The following is a 24896-nucleotide window of genomic DNA, read 5'->3' on the forward strand; positions in this document are numbered from 1 at the left end:
TAAAGTACTAGAGGATAATTGTGCTGTTACATTTTTTGTTTCTCTCTCTATATTTTTGTTGGTAATTCTTAAACTATTAAGAAGCTCTAGGTGGTGTTCTTCAAGCTGTCACCTCAGAATTTTTAAGCTAGGAAAAATTCGTAAGAAAAATTGATGACCCCTGTGGAATTTCCTGAACAAAAAATGATCACTTCACCACAAAGGATAGATAAGAAAAAGCGAAATCCGTGCATATGCGCGCGCGTAGAAAGTGCCTGCCCATCCTTTTCTAACCCTTATAGTAATTTCAAGACAATTTCCTGAATGCTGTTATATCAGAGTGATGTTTTAATATTCTGATTTTACCTATTAAATTGATTATGGGCAAATACATATGCATCACATTTTAAAAGGAAGAATGATTCTGGGTAATATCCAAGAAATAAATCCCAAAGTAACTTTACAGTGCCCATGAAATCACCGAGTGTGATTGCAAAGCCCGTCTTACACCTGCAAGCAGTCTGGCGCTTCATGTGTTAGAGTACTTTGGGAAAAGGCAGTTTTCCTACTTCCTGAAGTTCATTGGGGCATCCCCCTGTCCAAATGTGAACCAGTCTTGCTTGGAGTAATCTGCGCAGAAGCCTGTTTTATTTGCTGACATTGCCATCGTCAATAACTTACACAGACATGAGCTGGGAGAGTTTTACTGCTAAGCCATTGTTAAGAAAATAAGAGAAGGTAAGGTCAAGAAGAACTGTAAATCTTCTTTTATGACGTTTCCAATGGGAGAGCCTAGCTCTACGGATAAGAGAGTGGAACTATTGGGTTGGTTCTCATTCTGAAATCAGTATTCCCTTTTATAGGACAGATGGAATCTATTCCAGTGCTATACGTATTCCCCTGACTCAAGCTCAGGAAAAACATAATCTGGTGACTCTCCTTAACACTGAACAGACTCTTACACAAAGTGAACTGTGTGCTTTATAATTCTTGAATTCTCTTGAAGTCTTTTTTTTTTCTTTCTTTCTGTTTTGGTTAGGAATATGGATTCTCACCACTGCAATTTTTGTTTTTATAAATTAAAGGGAAACATTCCAAAGACTAAATATAGGATAAAGAAATTCCTTTGCTGAAGAAATACATAATATGAACCTATTCTGAAAGTATCCAAGTGGATGAACAGTACTGCCTCAAATTAAAGCTGTCAGTACATGGAATATTCAGTTTCACATGAATAAACAAAAACCACAGAAGTACTTGTCACAATGTTGGATTGTTTCAACTGTGAAGACTGATTGTTTCACACAAATTGCTGTGCAAACTAAATTCTATCTCAAATCGTTTTTTGCCCTTTAAGTATCTTTAAGTGAATGGTTTAAGACAGGATGTGCATTATAGGATAGTGGGAATGGTGTGTTGCTGTAGAAGCCAGTTTGTCCCTGCTCACCCCGACCTGTGTGATCTTACAAGTTCTTGATAATCTCGCTGAGCTGCAGTTTCCTCATGTGTTTAAAACAAACAAACAAAAAAAGATAGAGAATGCTCGCTATTATGGTTATTATGCTCTCCAAAATCTACATGGAAGGTTCTATTTCATTTTAAGCAAACTGCATTTTTAAAATAATTTTGTTCCCTTGCTTCCATGTTAAACACAAAAAAAGAGAGTTACACATTGAATTTGTATATATTTTTAGCCAAGAAGCAAAGAAACTTGAAGTCATTTGGTATTATAGCCTTTTTTAGAGTGAATATAAAATCTTGAAATATTAGAATGTTTTTGAAGTTAATATTAAAATTAGACTGAAACCTCCCCCCAAAAGTGCCCAAGAAACCCACAGGTCCCAGGTTAGGAGCCTTCAGGCAAAGTGGCTTTTCCTAGTTTTGGAATTCTTTTCTTGTTTCTAGACAAGGAGCAGGCACCTCCTCGTTTAACTGTAATCTGTCTTCGGTATGTGCTCTTTCTAAGTATATCTCTTCAGCTAGATTTTGGGGGAACACAAATTTATAGCTTTTCATTCTGAAAAATTTCCTCCAGGTGCTCAAAGTTGGCCTCAGGGGCACGTGAGCAAGTCCATAAACAGAGTGAGTCGGCCTGGGAGCTGGGTAACAAGCCATGGAATTCATCCATGGAGTCTTCCTCATTTCCTCTTCCTGTCTCCAAGGAGTGGCAGTGGGGGCTGGGCAGCCATAAAGATGCTCCTATTAATTTTTTGCAATTCTCATATAAAACCATACAAATATGAGCAAACCACATACCCCCCGCCAAATATCTAGTTTCTCTGAAACTATATGTGCTAAGTGGAAAACTCCCAGACAGAGCGAGCAGCAGAAGGGAACATAGCACCCTTAGGCAGCCACTAATCACATTGGACACATCTTCTAGTCTGTTTATATGTAAAATGACGCTTCTTTTGTTGATACTTTTAATATTTGACTATAAGAAACCATCTCAATCATATCCATTGTCCAGTTTCTCAGATGCGCAGTTGAGAAACCTTGCTATTACTACTTCTTGTTAAAATCAACAATTCCTTCTGTAGTGAAATGGACCTGTACCTATCAACATGAGAAGACTAGAATTATTCTTCTGTCTAAGGATACAGCCTTTGAAAAACTTCTGAGACAAAATATATTAGCCCTAAGGCAACTTCCCCTTCCTCTTTTATCTTTGAAAGCTGATGGATTATGGTAAGAAGTGGCCCAAGGGCACAGAAGCAGGCGTGCAGTTGAGTAAGGAACTCTTCCATAATAAAAAGGGGATGTGCTTATTATGACACAGGAACTGAACATGGAATGTTTTTCCCTTTGTCTCTCTCCAGTTAAAAAGAAAGACAGCACAGTGCCCACCACAGGCACTCTGAGCCCCAGCCCCACGCAGGGGCGGTCTGCTTATTTCCCACTGTCGCCTCCGGTCTGTGGCCGTGCCTTTCATCACACCACGGGCACTGATTCAGCCAAGGACAAGATCCGTGCTGTTAATTGGTGTTCTTAGCAGAGGCGCTCCTTTCATTCCCTTTGTCTCCATCTCCGCGCTTGCTTTGTTCCTGCCTGGAATAACTCCAGCCCTCCCTCCCTCCCTCGCTCCCTTCCTCTATCCTCACTGTGATCACTCCGAGGCTTGACAGGCAGGGAAGAGTTCCTCACAGGAAGATTTAACAACAGGAAGGTGCGGAACATTCTTAGAAAGCCGCCTTCTCCCGAGGCACTGGCAGCAGGGGAGAGACAGCGTTTGAACGCCGTGTGGGATACACGGAGAACTCCAAAAGCAGTTGCTCCAGCCCTCTTTTCTTTTGGTCTTTGGCCTTTATTGTTGTGGTGGTTTTAGTATGTGATATCCCAAAAAAGTGGGAGACAGCCCTCAATAAATGACAAAATGGTGATTTGAAAAATAAAATGCACTGCCATTCAGTGCATGTGGGTGGGCAGGGGGAAGAGAGGGGGACAAGATGTCATAAAATCAAATTAGTTCAGGTCTTGGTGTTGCATCCCGTAATGCTTTGTGTGCTTGGGAGTAGATGGTACCTGCGGGGTGCATGCACCTGGGGGCGCTTTACCTCCTCCAGTCTGTGCGACATGTCTTCATCCTGTTTCCAAGTGCTTATTAGCTTTAGTTGAGCAGCATTCTCCTTTTGATGGGGGAGTTACTCAAATATAATTGTAAAAGGAATTCCTAATTGGTTACAGCTTTTGTTTCTTTGTTTTTGAATTAACCAGGGACTGTATAATATAATGTACTAGATATTTGCTTTGTGGTTTATTGGGGGGAAATAATCTTCTGGTTCCTCATTCTACATAGCTGTAGCTCTTTCTAAGCTAATATTCCATCCCTTGAAACTCTGAAACTTTAGCTAACCTTTGCTGTAGACAGTGTAAAGTGGCTGGGAGTGGTGGCTCACGCCTGTAATCCCAGTACTTTGGGAGGCCGAGGTGGGCAGATCACTTGAGGTCAGGAGTTCAAGACCAGGCTGGCCAACATGGTGAAAACCTGTCTCTACTAAAATACAAAAATATTAGTCGGGTGTGGTGGCGGGCACCTATAATTCCAGCTGCTCGGGAGGCTAAGGCAGGAGAATCACTTGAACCCAGGAGGCGGAGGTCACAGTGAGCCAAGATCAAGCCACTGCACTCCAGCCTGGGTGACACAGCGAGACTGTCCCATAAATAAATAAATAAAGAGAGATAGTAGTTGGCAGGCTGATTGCAGAATACTCCAAAGCCATGTTTTTTCCCCTTAATGCTGTATTAAAATTAGTATGTTGTCATGTGGCTCTGTGAAAGCATGTATAAGTCAGCATGGTTTATAGTAAATTTTCTTGAATGTAGGTAAAAGATGTTCCCATGCTAGCATTCTGAATCTGGTATAAATTTTTTAAAATAATAATAAATGTATACATGAATGAAGAGAAATCATTCACCTCCTGAAATAAATCAGTCATATAGTTTAAACCACTAATTGCACAATTTTTAAAACCATTTTGCCTGGGAGAGTCTTTTTGTGCCACCTGCTTCATTTAAAGACATGTTTCAACTTTTTAAAAAAATCTGCGTATAGCCCCCTGCCCCCAACGTCTTTGGTATCCTCTTTAACAAAGCAGCCAAAGTGATTTCATTTTTTTTTCAACAAATCATAGGAAGACATTAGCCAAAAATAAATATTCATTATGAAGAATACACTTCCATATGCCTTCTTCACGTAAGATTAGATCTTTCATTTCTAACATTCTGTGTTTAATGTCAAGAACTATTATGCCCATGGGTTCAACATTCATGTTTCTTAACTGGGTGAGCACCTCTGGAAGGCAGACTCAGATGGACAGAAGGGTGCGTGAGCACCGTGGGACTGCTTATTTCCCCCAAAATTAACTTTATGTTTCCTTACATGATGGTTGTCTATTCAGGACAATAATAAGTACTTTATTGCCTTGGGAATAACTTCCCATATAGAGAAATTAAGAATCAAGAACCCATTATTTTATAACAGGGAGAACTTCAGTATCCCTCAGTCAGCAGTACACAAAATAATAGTCTCATACGCATGCTGAATTTGTTTTGTGTTGTTTTGTTTTTAATAATCTTTCTTTGTATGAGTAATACGAATCTTGGGTAATTTTGTGAAAAGAACAGCCATTTGACTTTTTGGGGACACAGAGGATCAGAAACATCTGAAAAAGCCACACAACTAGAGGAGCATTCAGAAGTTCTTGCTTTCTGAGCATTTAAACAGACCAGAGCCCAGAGTGCCGCAGCAGGCTGTCGCTCCGCTCCTTGCCTGCCTGGGGCGGGGGCTGGGGGAATATGGGGTCACATGCTGCATCCTCGCCCTCAGCCTCCATCAGAGCGTGGGTTGTCTCACAGCAGGCCTAGACGTGGCCTTATGCCTGTTGTTCTGTCATGCAGGAGAGGTGCAGGGAACCGGATCTCCCCTGACCTCTGCTGTCAGACTGAAAAGAGGACCCTGGAACAGTGCCACATTGGGGCTCGATGCGGGCAGTGGGGCCACTCCCTGGCTGGAGAACTTTCCCCACGAGGGCTGATGCGACATCACCTTTCCAAGGTCCACTACCCCCAGCCAGTGCTAAAGAGCCATGTGGACTGCGCATTAGGAGCGGGGCGGAAAGCTGCTGGGCATGGATGTCTTCAGCTGGCAGGATGTGTGTGTGTCTTTCTGGTTTCATTTATATGGAATTTTTTTTTAAGTGTCTCTCTTTCACCCAGCAAGGCTGTCTGCTTTTGTTCTTGTGTAAAAGTCAGGAATGAGTCCAAGTCCCCTCCCAGTAATCACTGGTAAGATAGTTCCTTGGGGATTTTTTCCTTTTGTTATAGCTTAGACTTTTGGTTACAGAAAAAGCATACTGTTCATCTTCCCAAAAAATATATTTTTAGGGGCTGGCTCACTTAAAAAGCAGTGAAAATGGCCCTATCATTTCAAGACAGCAATATGGCCTAGACATTCTCCTCCAGTCAAGTCAGTATTTGTCCAGAGTAGAGAAAGATCACATTAAAAAGTAAGCCTCGGCCTACAGAGTTGGGTTAAAAAAGACTTTTTTACAACCTAGTGATTTTTTATGACATCGTGGTTTTTAACAATGTGTGGCCATCTGCCAGGTGAGCCATCAATCTGAGTCTGCCTGGTTCACCCCATCTCACCTCTGGAAGGAAATGGGAGATGAGGCAGGCAGAACAGACTGCTTCCACGGCCGGTGGGATGAAGACGCCCTCTCGGCCCCATCTCTGCTGGGAGGCAGTGTAGTGGGAAGCAGAGAAAGTCCCTTGGAGGCGGCTTCCGTTGGCACTGGCATGTTCTGTTTGGTGAGATCGACGCGGCCAGCCTCCTATCTCTAGGGCTTCTCACTCTGGGTGGTGATGAGGCCATTTTCTTTCAAGACGTGACTCACTAAGACTAGCCCAACAACCACCACTTGATTCCTATGTTGGCCTCTTGTTGCTCGGCTGCTGGTCACAAGGCAGAACAGCTATAGGCTCATCTTTTCCTGGAAGCCAACAGCCTGGTGATCAACTGTCCACCAGCTGCAGACCACGTGTTTCTAAAGCATTCCTGAGCCTCAGGCCAGCCAGGTCCTGTTCCGTTCAGGACATGTATAACTCCAGTCTCTAGCCTTGTTTTAATTCCTTACGTTGATCCACACTAGCCCATTTTTACTGTTATCCACTATCAGTAATTGGACTCTTTCTTCATTTATTTTATTTCTGAGGTGTTTTACACTTTCACTTTGGCAATATGTGAGATCCTGTGCATCTGATTAACCAAGCAAAGGATCTTACCATCTGTTTTCATTTACATTTAATTTCTTCACGTTTCTTTATTGGAAATTTCAGTGGTGAAAATAAAAAGAAAGACCTTTAAAATGAAATGGTTTCCTGACCGGAAATGCTGATAGATTAGCATTCCCCTTCCAAGAATCAGCTTGAGAGGAAAAATGATGCTCAAAGTCTTGCATTTGTCTACATAGCTACATTTTCCAATGCTTATGTAATGTTTTCAGTGTTTTCAGAAACGACGCTGAGAATAAGAGTGTAAGAGCCAGTGTGTACGTGTGACTTCCGTTGGCTTGTTCTGTTTGGTGAGATCGACGCGGCCGGCCTCATATCTCTAGGACTCCTCACTCTTGAGTGGTGATGAGGCCATTCTCTTTTCATGACATGACTCATGAAGACTGGCCCAAAATGGGGAGACCGCTGTGTGTTCTCATTTTCGTAATTCACAAAGAAGAGCAGTTGTTTTTCACTGGGTTGGTTTTAATTGATGCCAGTGATTACATTGTGTTCTGGCATTCAGGGTCACCTGGAGGTGTCTGCTGGTGAAAGCTCCCCACTGAATTTGTGGGAGGGGGCTGTGCAGGGAACGGTGGAAGTGTTGGCCCTTCTCAGGCGGCAAAGACCATGTGTTCTTCATTATAGCATGAGCCGTGGCAGTGCTGTGTTGGGCCTCTGGTTGAATCTTGGGATTATTTAAGAAAAAAAAAACCTGGGGAATTTAACTTTGTCCTTCATGTTTTCTGTGTTCAATTCATATTTGAAAGCAAAGACAGAGTTCATATTTTTGCATTTAGGACCCACTGTGCAATATGTAAAATTTGCTTTTAATAGTCTTTTGCCACATTTTCAGTCATTGCCATTCTCCAGACTCACGCTCAGTGCTTCTCTGGCTGTTGTAAAGATTTCCCATGCTGACATGACAGCATAACAAACAGTTGCAGCCCAGAATAAAGCCCTGGAACCCAGGTATGTGCAGAGAAGCAGAGAACCCCTGGGGACGCAGTGTCCATTCTAAATCTGGTGTTTCAACCCCTGATGAATCTTTCTTTTCCAGAGGAACAAATTAAGACTCACTAGTACTCACAGACGATACACGAAACATATGTAAGAGCAAGGTAACTGGAATGAACACATAGAAGTCAGCCAAGAAACCTCTCCAGATACTTGCTCACAAATAGAATATAGATTTAAGTTTGGAGAAATGTTTTAAAAATACTTGTATATTCCGAACCACCAAAAGGGTAACTGTATTACTGGGCAAGTCAGTTGCTTAAGATTTCCCAAGTAATACCCCAGCTTTGTCTCATCATCATCATTTTAATTTAATATGCATTGCCCAGGGGATGATTATAATCACTATGTAAGATGCAGAGAAGATGCAGTCCCTGGAAGTTGCATCCAGAGGATTAACTTACAGATTAACTCAGTTTTTATGTGATCTGTGAGAGAATTTCTAGTGCACTGTGGTCTTTTCTTTATTCAAAAAAAAAAAAAAAAAGGCCACCTTGATTCCAGAAGCATGGAATTCAAATCCAGTTTGAAAGTGTAGAGATGACAATCATTTACTCAGAAATTTTGCTCTAGAACATTTGAACCAACACCGTCAACAGTCATAAGCTAAGAATTTGATTATTCTTTTTAAGTAATTTATAGATCTGATTTTCACATTTGCCTTACAACCTCCCTTGTATGGTGGAAGAACTTCCTGAATAAAAATGTGATTTACTGCATCAAATTCTTGACAAGACAGAAGTTTGAGAAATTGCTATAGGCCGGTTATACCTGATTACACCGGGACTGCCCTCTTTTCAAATAGTCTGATGGAGTTATTTTCAGACATTAGAAGCAGTTGCTGCAAAGTGTCTTTGAATTAGCTTTCATCAGCACATAGCAATAACTGCTAAGTGAACATTTCTTTAAATCCTTACAACTAGAATTTTAAACTAGCCCTTTGCTTCAAGAACTTGCCTCTGAGTTGTGCTGTATCCTGGTTAGTTTTTATCAAGACATCATTTCATTGTTCATTTGACAGATATTTTTGAACACCTACAATGGACAGTAAGATGGGAATATCTGTCTTTAACATAAGCTAGCTAAAATCCTTTGGGGGAGACAGCGTGGAGAATTCGCAATGCAAGACAGATGTTCACCGGAACTCTCCTGCTGTTGAGCAGGGCATCCGTGTGGTGGCCCTGTCTCATCAGAAACGCCCTGGTTGTCAATCAGCAGCAGACCCACATGTGTGCATGTTTGGCTGACATTATGTGGCATGAGGGCTGCCAGTCACAGCAGAGGCTTGGTGACCTTGTGGGGTTTGTGACCCTGGCTGTCCAAGGAGGCCCGGCCTTCACAGCCCCAGCTCTTCTTCCCACTCTGGGCCTGGGGCGCTTGTCCTTAGATTCGTCGTCTCGCCGCTCTGCTTCATCCTGCTTTCTTCCTCAGCCTTCTGCAGCTTTTTCCTACACATCAGTGTGAGTATTCCCTCATACTGTGTTAGGCTATAAGTTTCCAAAGACCTTTTTCATACCTTTTCCCCCCAGCAGCCTGGTAAAGGCTAGAGGAATCACTGTCATTTTACACATCAAGAAACTGAAGCAAAAAGGGGGTCATTGACTCATAAGAACCCACACCCAGCAGGTGGCAGGGGTGTTAGTGGAACCCCGGCCCGGTGGCCTTGAGTGTCCACTCATCTGTAAAGACCACACCAGGCAAATACCTATTGAACACCTGCATGTGCCAGGCAGACTTTAAACTCCAGATATACAGCACACACAAGGCAGCAAAAGCCACTTCTCCTGGTGCTTCCATGCTGGTGAGACTGAGAAATGGAAGACATGCAGAGATTTGGGTGAAACCTTTTCAAATTCAGAGGCTGAAGTTTTTAGTTCGGCTTACTACTCTGCTCAGCAATGCAGTTGTTACTCTAGAACACTCAGAAGTCTTTAAGACTTTTTTACCATTGTGAAAATAAAGAGAGGGTTAAAGTGAAACATGATCCTCCTTGGTCTGCGACCAGCAGGATATGGTCCTTTCCCTCCTTTTTTTAAAAAAAACTTTTTTTTTAAGGTTTTTATTAATCACAGATGTCCCAAATTTACAGACTGGGCCTAGAAAACAGCCTCTCTTCTCCCGGCAGTCCCCGTGTTTTGTGTGTTCACATGGTGAAACTCTCTCCTGCGTGGGGCTGAATGTCAGCACTTCTGCTTTCTCTTCTTTCTTTACCTTTTTTTTCTTTTTTTATTTAAAAAGAAATCTAGCATGGACTTTTTTTGAACTCTTATTTCAGCAAGGAAGCCATCTATGTAAGGATTTTTCCCTCCTCAAAATAAGAAGGAATGAACTTGAATTGACTTTCTCTTGGTGCTTCAAGCAGATCACAGATGGCTTTCTCATGCGCACAGCTGAACATCTTTTTAAGTGACTGCGATGTGCTGATAGTATCTTGTGCTCAAGTTTACTTTGTTCTATTTTAAAAATAGAAATAGAATTGAAGTAATTCATCTAGATTGCTTCATTCATCCTTCATATTAAAAGTGATTTTTAGTACATCCTAGACGCCATGTTAGGCCTGCAGTTACAAATCTAATTGTGATGAAACCTAATTCTCATTTTCTGGGTACTCACAGTTGATGTAAATACAATGTAGTGAGTTCTGTGCTATCATGGAGTCCTTTATGCCTCAGCCATCCTACATTTATAAACAGCACTTAACAGTTTATGAAGTTTGTTTGTTCCCATTATTTCATTTAATCCTATTACAACCCTGTGAGATGTGGAAACTCACATGCCAGAATGTTTGCTGTGTAGTGGGAGTGCCAGGTTCACTCAGGCCCTTTGACAAGTCCAGCATTCTTTCTGACATCCCTTATGGATCATCCATCTGGGCCTTGGATCAGCGGGTTTCCCCAGGCTGGAAAGGGGGAAGCACATTCCCAAACCAGGCCTAGTGGGAACTGAAGGCATTCTTGCTGATGAGAAAGTTAGCGATGGGGTGAAAAAGCAGGACTGAGAGTTAGTTGACTTTTTTTCTTCCAAGGTGATAGGAGTTGAGGGAAAGGCAAGAGATGAGTAACTGTTTCTTTGCATAATAGATGCGTCTTTTTTTTTTTTTTTTGAGACAGGGTCTCACTCACCCAGACTGGAGTGCGGTGGCACAATCCTGGCTCACTGCAACCTCTGCCTCCTGGGTTCAAGCGATTCTCCTGCCTCAGCTTCCCGAGTAGCTGGGACTACAGGCATGCGCCACCATGCCAACTAATTTTTGTAATTTTAGTAGAAACAGGGTTTCATCATGTTGGCCAGGCTGGTCTCGAACTCCTGACCTCAAGTGATCCACCTACATCGGCCTCCCAAAGTGCTGGGATTACAGGCGTGAGCCACCGTGCCCGGCCCAGATTGATCTTTCATGGTATTTCTCAGGTCAGTTCTGTCCTGAGCCCCCACCCTGACACTGCTTTACATGACAGGCAGTGTTCACGTACACTTAGTCTGGACTCTGCCTTCTGAGACAGCAAAGCAGTAACACAAGTGAGAGATGAGTCGCTAGAAGGGATGCCTTATTTGCTTTGAATTATCATCTTTGAATAAATAATTCACAAACTCATGAACTTGACTAAAATTAGATGTTACTTGTGTTCACTTCAAAACTGATCAGGATATACCAGTAACTCAGGACATCACCATTCATAGTGGTTGACTTATCAGTCAGTATGCATAGGCTGAGAAATAATAGCTTGCAGCTGGTTTGTTGGCTCACCTGTTTGTCATTTATTCAGTGTATACTCATTAAGCTCCAGGTGTATGCCACGCTGCCTGCTGGCAGCTGGGTATGTAGTTGGAAACAACCAGACATGGTGCCCTGGAGTCTAAGATCATGGTTGGCTTCCTGCCTTCACAGTTGCCCAGCTAGGAAAATGTTGTGTCCGAAATTGGTGGGTTCTTGGTCTCACTGACTTCAAGAATGAAGCCGCGGATCATCGTGGTGAGTGTTACAGTTTTTAAAGATGGTGTGTCCGGAGTTTGTTCCTTCTGATGTTCAGACGTGTTCGGAGTTTCTTCCTTCTGGTGGGTTCGTGGGCTCACTGGCTTCAGCAGTGAAGCTGCAGACCTTCGCGGTGAGTGTTAAAGCTCTTAAGGTGGCACGTCTGGAGTTGTTTGTACCTCCTGTCCAGAGTTGTTCATTCGTCCCTGTGGGTTTGTGGTCTCGCTGGCCTCAGGAGTGAAGCTGCAGACCTTCGCGGTGAGTGTTACAGCTCATAAAGGCAGTGCAGACCCAAAGAGTGAGTAGCAGCAAGATTTATTGCAAAGATAAAGCTTCCACAGTGTGGAAGGGGACCCAAGTGGGTTGCCGCTGCTGGCTTGGGCAGCCTGCTTTTATTCCATTATCTGACCCCACCCACATCCTGCTGATTGGTGCATTTTGCAGAGAGCCGATTGGCCCATTTTACAGAGAGCTGATTGGTCCATTTTGACAGGGTGCTGATTGGTGCGTTTACAATCCCTGAGCTAGACGCAGAGTGCTGATTGGTGTATTTACAGTCCTCTAGCTAGACGTAAAAGTTCTCCAAGTCCCCACTAGATTAACTAGACACAGAGCAGCGATTGGTGCATTTACAAACCTTGAGCTAGACACAGAGTGGATTGGTGTATTTACAATCCTTTAGCTAGACATAAAAGTTCTCCAAGGCCCCACTAGATTAGCTAGACACAGAGTGCTGATTGGTGCATTTACAAACCTTGAGCTAGACACAGAGTGCTGATTGGTGTATTTACAATCCTTTAGCTAAACATAAATGTTCTCCAACTCCCCACCAGATTAGTTAGATACAGAGTGCTGATTGGTGCATCCATGAACCCTGAGCTAGACACAGAGTGCTGATTGGTACATTTACAATCCTCCAGCTAGACATAAAAGTTCTCCAAGTCCCCACCCGACTCAGGAGCCCAGCTGGCTTTGCCTAGTGGATCCTGCACCAGGGCCACAGGCGGAGCTGCCCACCAGTCCCGCACTGCACACCTGCACTCCTCAGCCCTTGGGCAGTCGATGGGACCGGGCGCTGCGGAGGCTCAGGCTGCGCGGGAGCCCACCGCAGTGGGGCTTGGGCATGGCGGGCTGAAGGTCCCAAGCCCTGCCCCACGGGGAGGTGGCTGAGGCCTGGCGAGAATTGGAGCGCGGTGCGGGTGGGCCGGCAGTGCTGGGGGACCCGGCACACCCTCTGCAGCTGCTGGCCCAGGTGCTAAGCCCCTCGCTGCCTGGGGCTGGTGGCGCTGGCTGGCCACTAGGAGTGCAGGGCCCACCGAGCACACGCCCACCTGGAACTCTTGCAGGCGCTAGCCTGCGAGCACCGCACACAGCCCCAGTTCCCGCCTGTGCCTCTCCCACCACATCTCTCTGCAAGCAGAGGGAGCCCTCCAGCCTCAGCCAGCTCAGAGAGGGGCTCCCACAGTGCAGCGGCGGGCTGAAGGGCTCCTCAAGCGTGGCCAGAGCAGAAGTCGAGGCGGTGCTGAGAGCGAGCGAGGGCCGCCAGCATGTTGTCACCTCTCAGTGTGATCATGAGCTGATTACACAGGGCTCTGATCACAGGGCTCTCTTTGAGAGGGCTGCTCTTGTTATGGGTTTGAGCCATCCACAATCAAATCCTGAGCAAAAAAGTAAGGACACAGTGCCAAAAGGACAGGAGCATGCCTGCACAGTGTGGGTGTCTGGGCAGGGGGCCTCATGCTGCTGTGTTCACAGCCATCAGGACCTCTTCTGGGGAAAGGCAACTGTGTGCACGAAACTAATTTAAGGTCTTCCCATGGAGACTTCAGAATTCTAGAGCTCTGTGTTTATGGTGTGATATATCCTTATCCTGTGCCCAGTAACTTTGGAGACCTTAATTCTACTCAAGATACCATTAGGACATGGGATTTAATTTAAAATTCGCATCAAAGTAGCTGATTTAGTGGGCAAAGTCTATATTCTTCAGATAGCTAAAAATAATATGTTATTTCATTCTGTTAATGATGGTATTAAGTTTAAAGACTTTTAAAGCTTTTTTAACTCCTAATGTGTATATTGTATCACAACCCAGCAAAGAGCATAGACATGGGCTGTTACATTCCATTGATTTAGGCCAAAGGAATTTCTACTGTGAAAAGAAAAAAAGTTTTTTCCCCACCAGAGAGAGTCAAATAGCGTGAAGAATTGAGCATTCTTGTTAAAGAGAAGGGGTCATTATTGTCCCTCTACATTTGCAGACTTCTGAAACAAAATTTTTCTCAAGGTAAAATTTTTTAAATTCCACAAAATTTTTCTTATAGTTTATGATCACTGCTAACATTTTTCTAAGTCATAAGTCCGGCAAAATGAAAGAATGTCACTTCTGTCATTCAATAAGTAGGAACTCGGGGCAAGAACTGCTGCTTCTCATCAATGGCAGTTGTCACCCAGTCCTTTGCATTTATTCTGTGGCACCGATGAGCTCCCACCTTGGGCAGCCCTGACCTCCCCTCCCCTCCACCCCCCGGTACTAGGAGGGACCATTTAGGCCATAGCCACATTTTTAATGCTTAACTTGCCAGGTAAGCAGGAAATCTCTTTCGAACCAGCTTCCCAAAGTGCAAAGAACCAAATCCCTTGCAGCTGAGCCCACAGAGAGAAGCTGGGGAATGACGTATTTAATTTCCTTTTCTTCTTGAACCATTTTTACAACAACTAGCTCCTTTCCCAGGCAAGGCTAAGTGTCCTGGGAATCATCCTTGTAACGCCAGCTGGGTGCCACAAAGCATTATTAATTGACTGTGGTTCCTTCTCTCATGCGTGCAGAGGCCGCTGGATCTGCTGAACAGTAGGGAGGTCTGTGTGCTTCAGGGCTGCCCTGCGTCCCTGCCTGCCCTGCACACCCTTTTCCGAGAGTACGCCTGCTTCTCTGCAGCCCTGCAAGTCTGGGTGGACAGAGGGACCAGGTCAGAATACTTGGTAGGTGTCACTTAGGCTTCATACCACTCCTATGCCAACTCCCCCCAAGTTCTAACTTACAGGCCCAAAAATGTGAGGTTGATATATTGGCTGAGGTCCTACTAGTTGTGATGTGTAAGTGTTCTGCTTATGGATGTTAAGACCTGTACTTGATTTCATTTTACTAAAATAAGTGGGCCTGGGTCTTTTTTTTTTTTTTTCCTCCATCAGTTTATCCAAGGCACAGCAGAGCTCCATGGTGACACCTCACCACATCTCAGGCATCCGGGGTGTCTCCCGACCTCCCCACGAGCCACACTCATAGTTCCTTGTCTTTTGCAGTTGTGAATCTATGTCAAACAAAAGACTGTCCTTAAAATATGAGCTGTGGGTCAGCTTGCTGTTTCTTTAGACTGTTGATTTCTGATGTTTCCATGTAATACTTGTGTGCCTACTGTATGCCAGGCACTGTGCAGAGCCCTGGAAGTACCTCAGGTCCCAGACAGATGAGGCCCCTGCCTTCCTGGAGCTTTTATTCATTCTCCTGACCCAGTGCTTAGATTACCTGTGCCCACCTCCCTCAAAGGCCAGCTTCAGTGCCATCTCCTTCAGGGACCCTTCCATGGTTCCTCCTCCTGTTGCCCCTTCTCAGCCCTAACAGGGTTTGTACCTCACCTGTAGTACAGGATAATTTTGTGATCCAAATACCACTGTGTGGTGAGTCACATGGATGAAGAAACTAGGTGTTCCTTATCTCTGTCCAGTGGGAAATCGGGGGCTTGGCTCCAAGTCACAGCACAGTAAGTGACTCTGAAATCTGCCACCTGCTCCACCTGCTGTGAGCAGTGCAGGGTTCTGCTAGCAGTTGGTACTTTAAAAAATATTCGTTGAATAGATTGTCATCTGACATCTAGATTATCCAAACCCTCCCCTTCTCTTTGTCCTTCCTGAGGCTAGGAACTGTGTCTACCTCATTTGCATTTTATCTTAAATCAGCACCTGAGAAAGTCCCTGGGAATGGATTTCATTCTTTTCCTACCTCCTTCCAGACTGCACCGAAGGAAAGTGAGACTGATAGGGAAATGTTTTAGTAACTCTTGTTTAAAAATAGAGTAAATATATGAGAAAATATATATACATATATGTACACAAACATAATATAGACACACATACCCAGGGGAAAGGGTTATCATTCTTTAACAGATATCAATGGGTTCTGAACCAGAGTTTGCCTCTGAGAAAAATCTAGATCATTCATGCCTAAAACGCATCATCTGTTTCTGGACTCTTCACTAATCTGTGTCTTGGGCGAAGGAAGGAACGGGACAGCAGTGAGACGGGCGTGTGCTGTCTAGTCCCAGCGTCGGAAGCACTTGGTGGGAAACCGCTGCCAACTCTGCTCCTGTAATCACAGGGTTCACCTGCAGCAGGGAAGGGCGTCCAGAGCCAGAGAGGCAGTGCAGCCCCTACAGGTATCTGTGCAAAGGAGTAGCTCACAAGATTACTTGACTTGAGAAGACAGCAAGCACAGTGAATGATCACCATTGTCACCGTTCTGCTTTCTAAAGTTGGTCACTTCATTCCATGCCACCGTGGTGGAGCCCCTGAGCCAAGAGCTCAGGAAGGGGCCCAGCAGCTTTCACGCTCACTGGTGTGCGAGTTGTACAGTAGACGTCACACAAGTCCATGGATTGGCTGAGTGTCTCCTGTCACCCAAATTTCAGATTTTTGAATACAAAAATTAGCTGGGTATGGTGGCAGTCGTCTGTAGTTCCAGTTACTTGGGAGGCTGAGACAGGAGACTCTTGAACCCGGGAGGCAGAGATTGCAGTGAGCTGAGATTGTGCCACAGCACTCCAGCCTGGGTGACAGAGCAAGACTCCATCTGAAAAACAAAACAAAGAAAAATTGGATTTTTTTTTTCTTTTTTCTCTTGAAATGTCATCCACTCCAGATTGACTATATTTGATTTTTGAGATCCAATGAGAAGCTGACTTGGATATATTTTCTATAGAGCATTTTGGTTATTTGAGGAAGGCTTCTCCTCCTCACATTTCTTTTCTTTTTTTTCTTTTTTCTTTTTTTGGGGATGGAGTTTCGCTCTGTCGTTCAGGCTGGAGTGCGATGGCGTGATCTTGGCCCACCGCAAGCTCCGCCTCCTGGGTTCACACCATTCTCCTGCCTCAGCCTCCTGAGTAGCTGGGACTATAGGCGCCCACCACCACACCCGGCTAATTTTTTGTATTTTTAGTAGAGATGGGGTTTCACCATGTTAGCCAGGATAGTCTCGATCTCCTGACCTCGTGATCTGCCTTCCTCGGCCTCCCAAAGTGCTGGGATTACAGGTGTGAGCCACCGCACCCGGCCCCTCACATTTCTTTTTAAAATGTGGTGGCGTTTTTGTTCATTGTTGCTGATATTTACTTCGGCACATGCGGTAAGTTTGTCAAGGCTGTGAGCAAAGTCCCGGTGTGCCGCCGTGGCCTGGCCGTGAACAGGAAAGAGGCTGAGGGCCGCTCCTCCGAGAGCCCCACCAGCTCTGCTGCTTTCCAGTCATCGGCTTTGTCCTGGATGCTGGTCTCCCAGAGGCTGCTGCTGGTCAGAGTCTCACCAGGACAAATCACTGTCATTTTATCCATAATAATTACACAATTCTGCTTTTGTTCACTGGTAGAGAATCAAACTAATGCACTTCTGCGACAGGATTAGCTTACAGTAAGCATGTCAGTTGGCATAGCTAAAACTTCTCAAAATTTCCTTTAAATTCATTCTTCTTTCTTGGCTTTTGTCAAGAAAATGGGTGAAAATGATTTTTAAATTCTGTCCTCCATTGTCTGCAGTACCAATGTCCACAGTATTTTATGTGATGAATGACATCTTAAATCTGGCTGATAACGATACTGGTCTTCAGAATTGGTGACATGGGTGATTTTGGAGAGGACAGTGCATCTTGAGAATGATCATCTCTAGCAGAACTCAGGTTTGCTACACATTTGAGAAGAGAGTGCGTGTAAAGCATCAGCCCCTGTCATCTCACACCCCGTAGGCAAAGCCCGCTGACGAGGTATCCAAGCCCACTGGCTTCCCTGCAGCCTGCGGGCTAATGGCATGGCCTTCCCACCGGAGGGTCTGTGCGAGTCAGTGACACTCCCTCTCTCTCCCTGGCAGACTCGCTCTCCGTCTCCAGCAATGACGCCAGTCCACCCGCATCCGTGGCTTCCCTCCAGCCCCACATGATCGGGGCCCAGAGCTCGCCGGGCCCCAAGCGGCCGGGCAACACCCTGCGCAAGTGGCTCACCAGCCCCGTGCGGCGGCTCAGCAGCGGCAAGGCCGACGGGCACGTGAAGAAGCTGGCGCACAAGCACAAGAAGAGCCGCGAGGTCCGCAAGAGCGCTGACGCCGGCTCGCAGAAGGACTCCGACGACAGTGCGGCCACCCCGCAGGACGAGACGGTCGAGGAGGTGAGGCTCTGCCCGCTGGTTGGGGCCGGCGCGGCGGGGCCCGCTGGGCTTTTGCTGCAAGAATAGTTGCTTATCTTATGAGTAAACTGGTTTGGTTCTGTTTTCCGCACTTACTCAGAAATTACCATTCAAGTCTCTGCTTAGCAGACTGAGATTTAGTGGGGACACTTGAAAGAAAATTGAACCCAGTAAGCACATTCAGGACCACGTGTGGCTTCTGATTAAAAACAAACAAACAAACAAAACAGACCACCATGCGCCCCAGGCCCAGTCAGCCCCCAGGCCTGGGCCAGGAGGGAGACCAGACTGTGGCTTCTGGACCCTCTCCTCCCCACTCCACCATGAGGCAAAGCCAGAGGCTCTGTGTAGACTGCAGAAGATTTAGGCAGTCTCTGAGCTGATCATTGTGGCAGCATTTTGCAGAGAAAGCTCAAATTGGAAATTTGGAAGGACTTGTGGAGTGTTTGCACTTTCCAATTGTTTTTCCCCAATATTTATTATACTTACAGCTTGTCTTGAGTAGAAAATAACCAGTTAATTTACTTTGTTGACCCAGTAGTAAACATTGGGTTATTCCCATGTCACCAAAGATAAGTGCATGTAGGTCAGCCAGAGATTTTTTATGTCCTATTGACAAGGGAGGCTTTAAATTACATTGCAAGAAACAGAATTCCTTCAGGATGCTGGAGATGGCCTTCAGCACTGGTGGTGTCAATGAGGGGTCCTCAGAGTTTTTAATTAACTTGGATCGACCCCCGACTCAAGTCTCACACAGGTTCGAAGAAGAAAAGGCAGAGAGTGGGGATGAGATTTGTGTTATTTGATTTATTGGCAGATAGCTGTTTTCTGCTGTTTTTTTCCTGGGCATATTTTTGCCATGAGATTTTGTTGCAGTGTGGGGGTTGGGATGTATTATGTACGTTCTTGATAAACCTCTGTCCTCTTAGGAAAACTAAAACTGAAATTTGTTTCTAAAAGTGAGAATAGAGGAAAAGAATACTCAAATCCAGTGCTTAAAATGCATCTTGGATTATATTTTTTATGCCCTTATTATTTCAGTGAACTTTTCTATAGCAAGATACCCAAAGTGAAATCAGCTGGACCAAAGGAACTAAATCAACATGAGGGTTGTAGTTCAGATTTTTGAACCTTTTTAAAAATTGGCTTCTCAAAGATGAGCTGTGTTCAGAGCCTAACAGATCACATTGGCAGTCCCTTTATATGACACATGACACATTCAGTGGCCATTCTGTCATCCAAGTTGACAAGCAAAGCTATTGGGTAGCAGGAAGAGAGGAAAAGTTACCATCGAGGTCGAGAACAGCTTTGTTCCTGATTTCTGCCATCCCAGTCTCTGTCCCCACCTTGCTTCTCCAAGTAACCCTTGGTCCATGTTTGTGAACTGGCCTGGAATATAATGAGCAAATCTTGATTGGATTTCAGAGAGGCCGGAACGAGGGCCTGAGCAGCGGTACTCTCTCCAAATCCTCCTCCTCGGGGATGCAGAGCTGTGGAGAAGAGGAAGGCGAGGAGGGGGCCGACGCCGTGCCCCTGCCGCCACCCATGGCCATCCAGCAGCACAGCCTCCTCCAGCCAGACTCACAGGATGACAAGGTAAAGGGGGAAGAGGGCTGGGGAATCCATGCCTGCCGTGCAGGGGCAGGGCACGCTCGGTAGCTGCTCCACACCAGCCTCATTTCAGGAGACAGGAGGCCCCAAGATGTGGAAAAGGGCAATGCAGTGCTCTTTCAGGCAGCGTCAGCCTGGTTGTACCCCAAAAGTATGAGTAACAAAGCCATTTAGAATAGCAGTAGGCCAGCGGGTGCAGTTTTTCCTACACATGTGGCTCAATGCATTTTTAATGATGCTTCAGTAATTGCCACTTCTAAAGTAATTTTAAAGTTTCCTAATGTATTGACTAGAATCCCTGAGAGAACAATCAGAGATATCCCATGCAGGTCTGTCTGAAGGCATCACTAAATGAAGAGTTGGCCATCTCCCCTCTGTGAGGTTTTTGCAGGCAGGTTTCTGGTTTGAGATGAGGTTACATCACTGTCCAGTTACTTTTTCCAACATGCCAGACATTAGTTTGTAGGATCCCTACGCTAGAGTGCAGGCATAGTTGTCAAAGTGTAAGAATCAGTTGAAAGCTCTTTGGGTCTATGCAGGAGCTTCAAGCCATGAAAGTCATTTGTTTTCTTGAGTTCTTACGTAGTCTAAAATTATTTTGTCAGCCCAATTGTAGAGCCCTAAAAAATAAAATAGCAGAAAGGAAACCTGCTCAGTGTGGCTTGCACATCCTCTAGCATTCTGGCCCTATTGTGCCCCTCAAAATCATGCTATGAAGTCATTACTGGTGATGCTTTTTTTTTTTTTTTGGCAGTAACTAAGTTTTCTGAGTAAAACAGATAACTTTATCAACATCTTCCCCCATGCTTCCCTTTTTCCTTCCCTGACTCCCTTGTCAGTACTTGCACAGTCACTTGCCAGATTAATCACCCTCTATTTTACGACCTGGGATTGGCCTCAGCCGGTGCTTAGCAGCTGTGAGGCCAAGTCAAATCATGCACTCCTCTTAACCCAAGGCAGACCTGTCCACCACCCCTTGTTGGTGGAAAGCTACTCCCTCCTCCCTTTTTAACACGAGACCAACACACTGTAAGGGTGCTGTGGGGCCTGCAATGATGGCTGTGAGCTGCAGGACTGAGCACAGGTTGGAGTCCTGGAGTTTTGTGTGCATCTGAGGTTCAGGCTCCCCACCATGTGTAGGGGAGAAGGAACAGGGAGCCTGAGGTGAGAGGACCACAGCCCCCTACCCCACCCAGTGCACGGGCTACCTGGCTAGGACATGGGGCTGTGTGGTTTCTGTGATATTTCCTAAGCTATTTTGTAATACGCTAAGCCATGCCTTTTTGAAAAGCAGAAAACTGGCATTTCTTAAATCTGGGTGGTTATCCAAACATTGAGGGGCTGGGCCTTGTTGACTTACTCACCCATAAGGGAGGATTTTTCTCCATTTAAAGAGTGACCTGCACTGTATCCTTCTGTTTGCTAGAATCACTTATTGGTTACTATGTTACCTCGTTGAGTATTATCAGTAGCAGTTCTTCATTTACAAAAATCTGTAGTGATTTTCCCACACAGTATATAATCTCGTGACTAATTTTTTGTTTTGTTCTGTTTTCTCTTTTTGTAAACTTTCACTGCAGCATTATGTTGATTTGTGTTCTGTGTCTGTTTTGGCTCAATTTCCTTACCTTTCCGTTTGAATTTTTTTCTTTGTTTTCTTCACCCCATATTCCAAGTGTCATTAGACCAAACCAACATTTGTTTTGCAAAGTGCATATTTTGACCCACACGTGTAAAAGCCTTGTTGTGAGTGTATGAGCCTGTATCTGTCTGCTGTGAGACACGCATGGCCAGGACAGCCCGCTGTGGGTCGCATGCCTCGCCGCTGTCCTTAATATGAAGCAAGGTTCATATTACGCCCCTTCTAGTTCCCAGTTAATTAACGGCTCAAGTAATCTGCAAACACATCGTGTTTGCTAATTACTGAAACTCGAACTTAGTAGCCCCTCCCCCAGATTTCCTGTCAACCCCTTTACGCCCTCGATTCTAGCCATAAGTGGCATCTGATAGCTTGTGAGGCCTCAGCTCTTCTGTACTCTGCACTAATCATGGGGAAATGGATGGCACAGAAAATGGTGAGCTTGTCCCCCTCCTTCCCTGTCTGGTCACCGCACCCCGCTCCTTTCCTCTTCCTCGTTTCTTTTTTTTCTTAATCCCATAAACACAGTAAAGCCATTTCTTAGTATCCTGTTTTGTTTCCTGATTATTCCAGGATTCTCTCACTAGACCCTAAGCCTCTCATTCTGCTGTAGGTCAGATTCTCTATTCCTTCTCCCTAGCCCAGAGCCTTGTCAGCACTTGCGAAAGTTACGGTTAGAACGTTCCCTTGCCTAGTCACCTCTTTGAAAAAAACGCTATGATGTTACATGACTGCGATTCAAATCAGACACTGTCTGCTTCCCACATGTATCTCAGACAGGTTTTATTTAATGTTTCTTGTCAGAATATTGTAAATTCAAAAGGATGACTTTAAATAAATGTAAACAAAGACAAACTTGTGGTCTTTTTGTCTGGAATTACTTTAAAAAGAGATGGAGCTTGCAGGGGAATTTACTGTCTGACCAGTTACTAATGTGAGCCCTTGCCGCACCCCCTCCTTTTCTTAATTTCTTCCGTAGGCCTCTTCTCGGTTATTAGTCCGCCCCACCAGCTCCGAAACACCGAGTGCAGCCGAGCTCGTCAGTGCAATTGAGGAACTCGTGAAAAGCAAGATGGTGAGGCCTCCCAGAGAAAGTCTGACTTTTGGAAGCTGCTCTGTGTTGCTACTTGCAGATGGATTTGCCCTTGTCTTTGTATTGCTCTGGGCTGCAGAATGTGGCTGTGGCTTATGGCACATCTCAGGAGTCCCCATGACCACCCTCGGGTTCACTGATTTGAAGGACTCAGAGAACTCAGGAAAGCCATTATTCCCACATTTGCAGCGTATTCCCATGAAAGGACACAGATCAAAATAGGCAAAGGAAGAACTGCATAGGGCAGGTCTCAGGGAGTGCCTGGTTCAAGCTGCCAGCCATGCTCTCCCAGTGGAGTCAGGCAGACAGAGGATTGCCAACCACAGCAGCTCACCCGAGCCTTGGTGTTGAGTGTCTGTTTGGGCTCAGACACATATGGCTGACTGCTCTGTGTGGCTGACCTTAGGTAGTCTCCTGCCCCTCCAGAGATCAAGACACTGTCACATTGCTAGCATAGACTATTTGCCTTGGTCCCAGGCCCCCAGGTAAACAGACATTCTCATCAAGCAGAACATTCCAAGGACTTACAAGTTCCCTCCTAGAAGCTGGGGGCAAACCTCACTGCATACCTTGCCTGCAGTCACTGCAAATGTGGTCAGCTCCAGTCTGTCTGAAGATGTGCCAGGGTCAGTGGTACCCACAGTTAGACTCTCAGTTTTGTTTTGCAACCCCTGAGATCTTTCATTTGGGTTTACAATGTGTGAGAGAGAAGGGTTTGCATTATTATATAAGGGCTTTATTTTCTTAGTGATCTCTTTGTTGCCAGTTGGCCAACGTGGGTTCATTTGATAAAAGCCCCAAATTAAATGTTGGTTCTTTGAAGTTAAGACAGGCATGTGTTGCTTCTAACTGATTCAAATCAATTAATTTCTGTTTTTGTAGTTTTCCTAACTGGGAAGTGGAAAAACCACCAATGGTAACAACTTTTTAGACTGGTAAATCCTACTATCCCTATAAAGACAACGTCTTTTAAAAGCAGCTCCTCCCAAAGTAAAAGCCCTCAGTCTGTCTCAGCAATCCGTTCTCCAGAGGTAACCACTGCGAATAGTTCCGATACGTTTCCCTCCAGACGTTTTCCTTGCTGGTGCAAATATATATATGTGCGTGCGTTTTCTTTCCAAATGGATTCATTCAATTTTTAAGACTCTAATAATTAACACATCTTAAGGATCTTCTCATGTCAGTACATACAGATTACCTCTTTCCTTTATTTAATAACTGTATAGTATTCCTCTACATGGATTCTGTGATAATAATACCGCTGAGCACTTATTCTAAGCCAGGCGCTGTTCTAAGTGCTGAGCATGTATTAATTTATATACTTCCCACAACAACCCTATGAGGTTGTTATGCGCTATTGTTATCCCATTTTACAGATAAGGAAATTGAGGCACACAGAACATTTAAAAACTTGACTAGCCACTAAGGGTCAGAGACAAGATTATGCTATAATTTATTTAAATATATTCCTAATACATACTTGTTTCCCATATTTCTCTGAACATCCATTACATGTTTGTGATTATATTTGTCAGGTGAATTTTCAACACTGGAATTGCTAAATCAGAGTATACTTCTTTAAAGTTAGAAGTTTCTCTTCCTGCATTTGGGCATTAACTAGGTACCAGATATATCATTCCCATTTCTTCCTTCATCCACAGACAACCTCTAATGAAACTGGTTGACTGAGTCAAATGGGAATTATATAAAGAAAAATTTGGACTGACGTGTCACCCTGCCATAGCTAGAAATTTCTCCCCAGGTAATCGTGTGGTGTTCCGGAGAAGACCCAGTGAACTTTGAACAGGAAGCTTGCTAGGGCGTGGTAGATAACTCACGAATTCGGACTCCACTGGTTAAGATTTTGGAATCAGGCCGGGTGTGGTGGTTCATGCCTGTAATCCTAGCACTTTAGGAGGCCAAGGCAGGCATATTGCTTGAGCCCAGGAGTTCGAGACCAGCCTGGGAAACACGAGACCGCATCTCTACAAAAAAATACAAAAATCAGCTGGGTGTGGTAGCATGCACCGGTAGTCCCAGCTATCGGGAGGCTGAGGTGGGAGGATCACCTGAGCCCAGGAGGTTAAGGCTGCAGTGAGCTGAGATTGTACCACTGCACTCAGCCTGAGTGACAGAGTGAGACCCTATATCAAAAAAACAAAAAAAGGAGCTTGGAACCATGCCAGTATGTACTGAGTTCAGCTACATCCTTGGTATCTCTTTAAAAGACAAGTTGATAAAAGTGTCTAAATGAAGGGTGCTTAAATTGTATCCAGTGAGTTTTTAAGCATCCTTAAACTTTTTTTTAAAAGCCATTTATACACGTCAGTTAAATGACCATTAAAATCATTCTTACCAAATAGCCGAAATGGTTTCCCA

At 44.8% G+C, this 24896-nt stretch overlaps 1 protein-coding gene across 5 annotated transcripts in view; it reads left to right on the forward strand.

Annotated features, from left to right (window-relative positions):
- The window catches only part of TRIO (trio Rho guanine nucleotide exchange factor), a 366651-nt gene that overhangs the window by 299677 nt on the left and 42078 nt on the right, over positions 1-24896 (forward strand). For 4 of the 5 annotated variants that reach the window (XM_034959746.4, XM_034959748.1, XM_063604169.1 and 1 more), the window contains exons 35-37: positions 17864-18156; positions 19600-19770; positions 22404-22499. In XM_034959746.4, coding sequence (XP_034815637.1) covers positions 17864-18156; positions 19600-19770; positions 22404-22499 — 560 coding nt within the window. Of the gene's footprint in view, positions 1-17863; positions 18157-19599; positions 19771-21365; positions 22280-22403; positions 22500-24896 lie in introns of those variants that run through there. The other variant, XM_063604171.1, reaches the window with a different exon arrangement.

This window comes from Pan paniscus, chromosome 4 (assembly GCF_029289425.2).
Source record: "Pan paniscus chromosome 4, NHGRI_mPanPan1-v2.0_pri, whole genome shotgun sequence".
NCBI classification, from domain to species: Eukaryota; Metazoa; Chordata; class Mammalia; order Primates; family Hominidae; genus Pan; species Pan paniscus.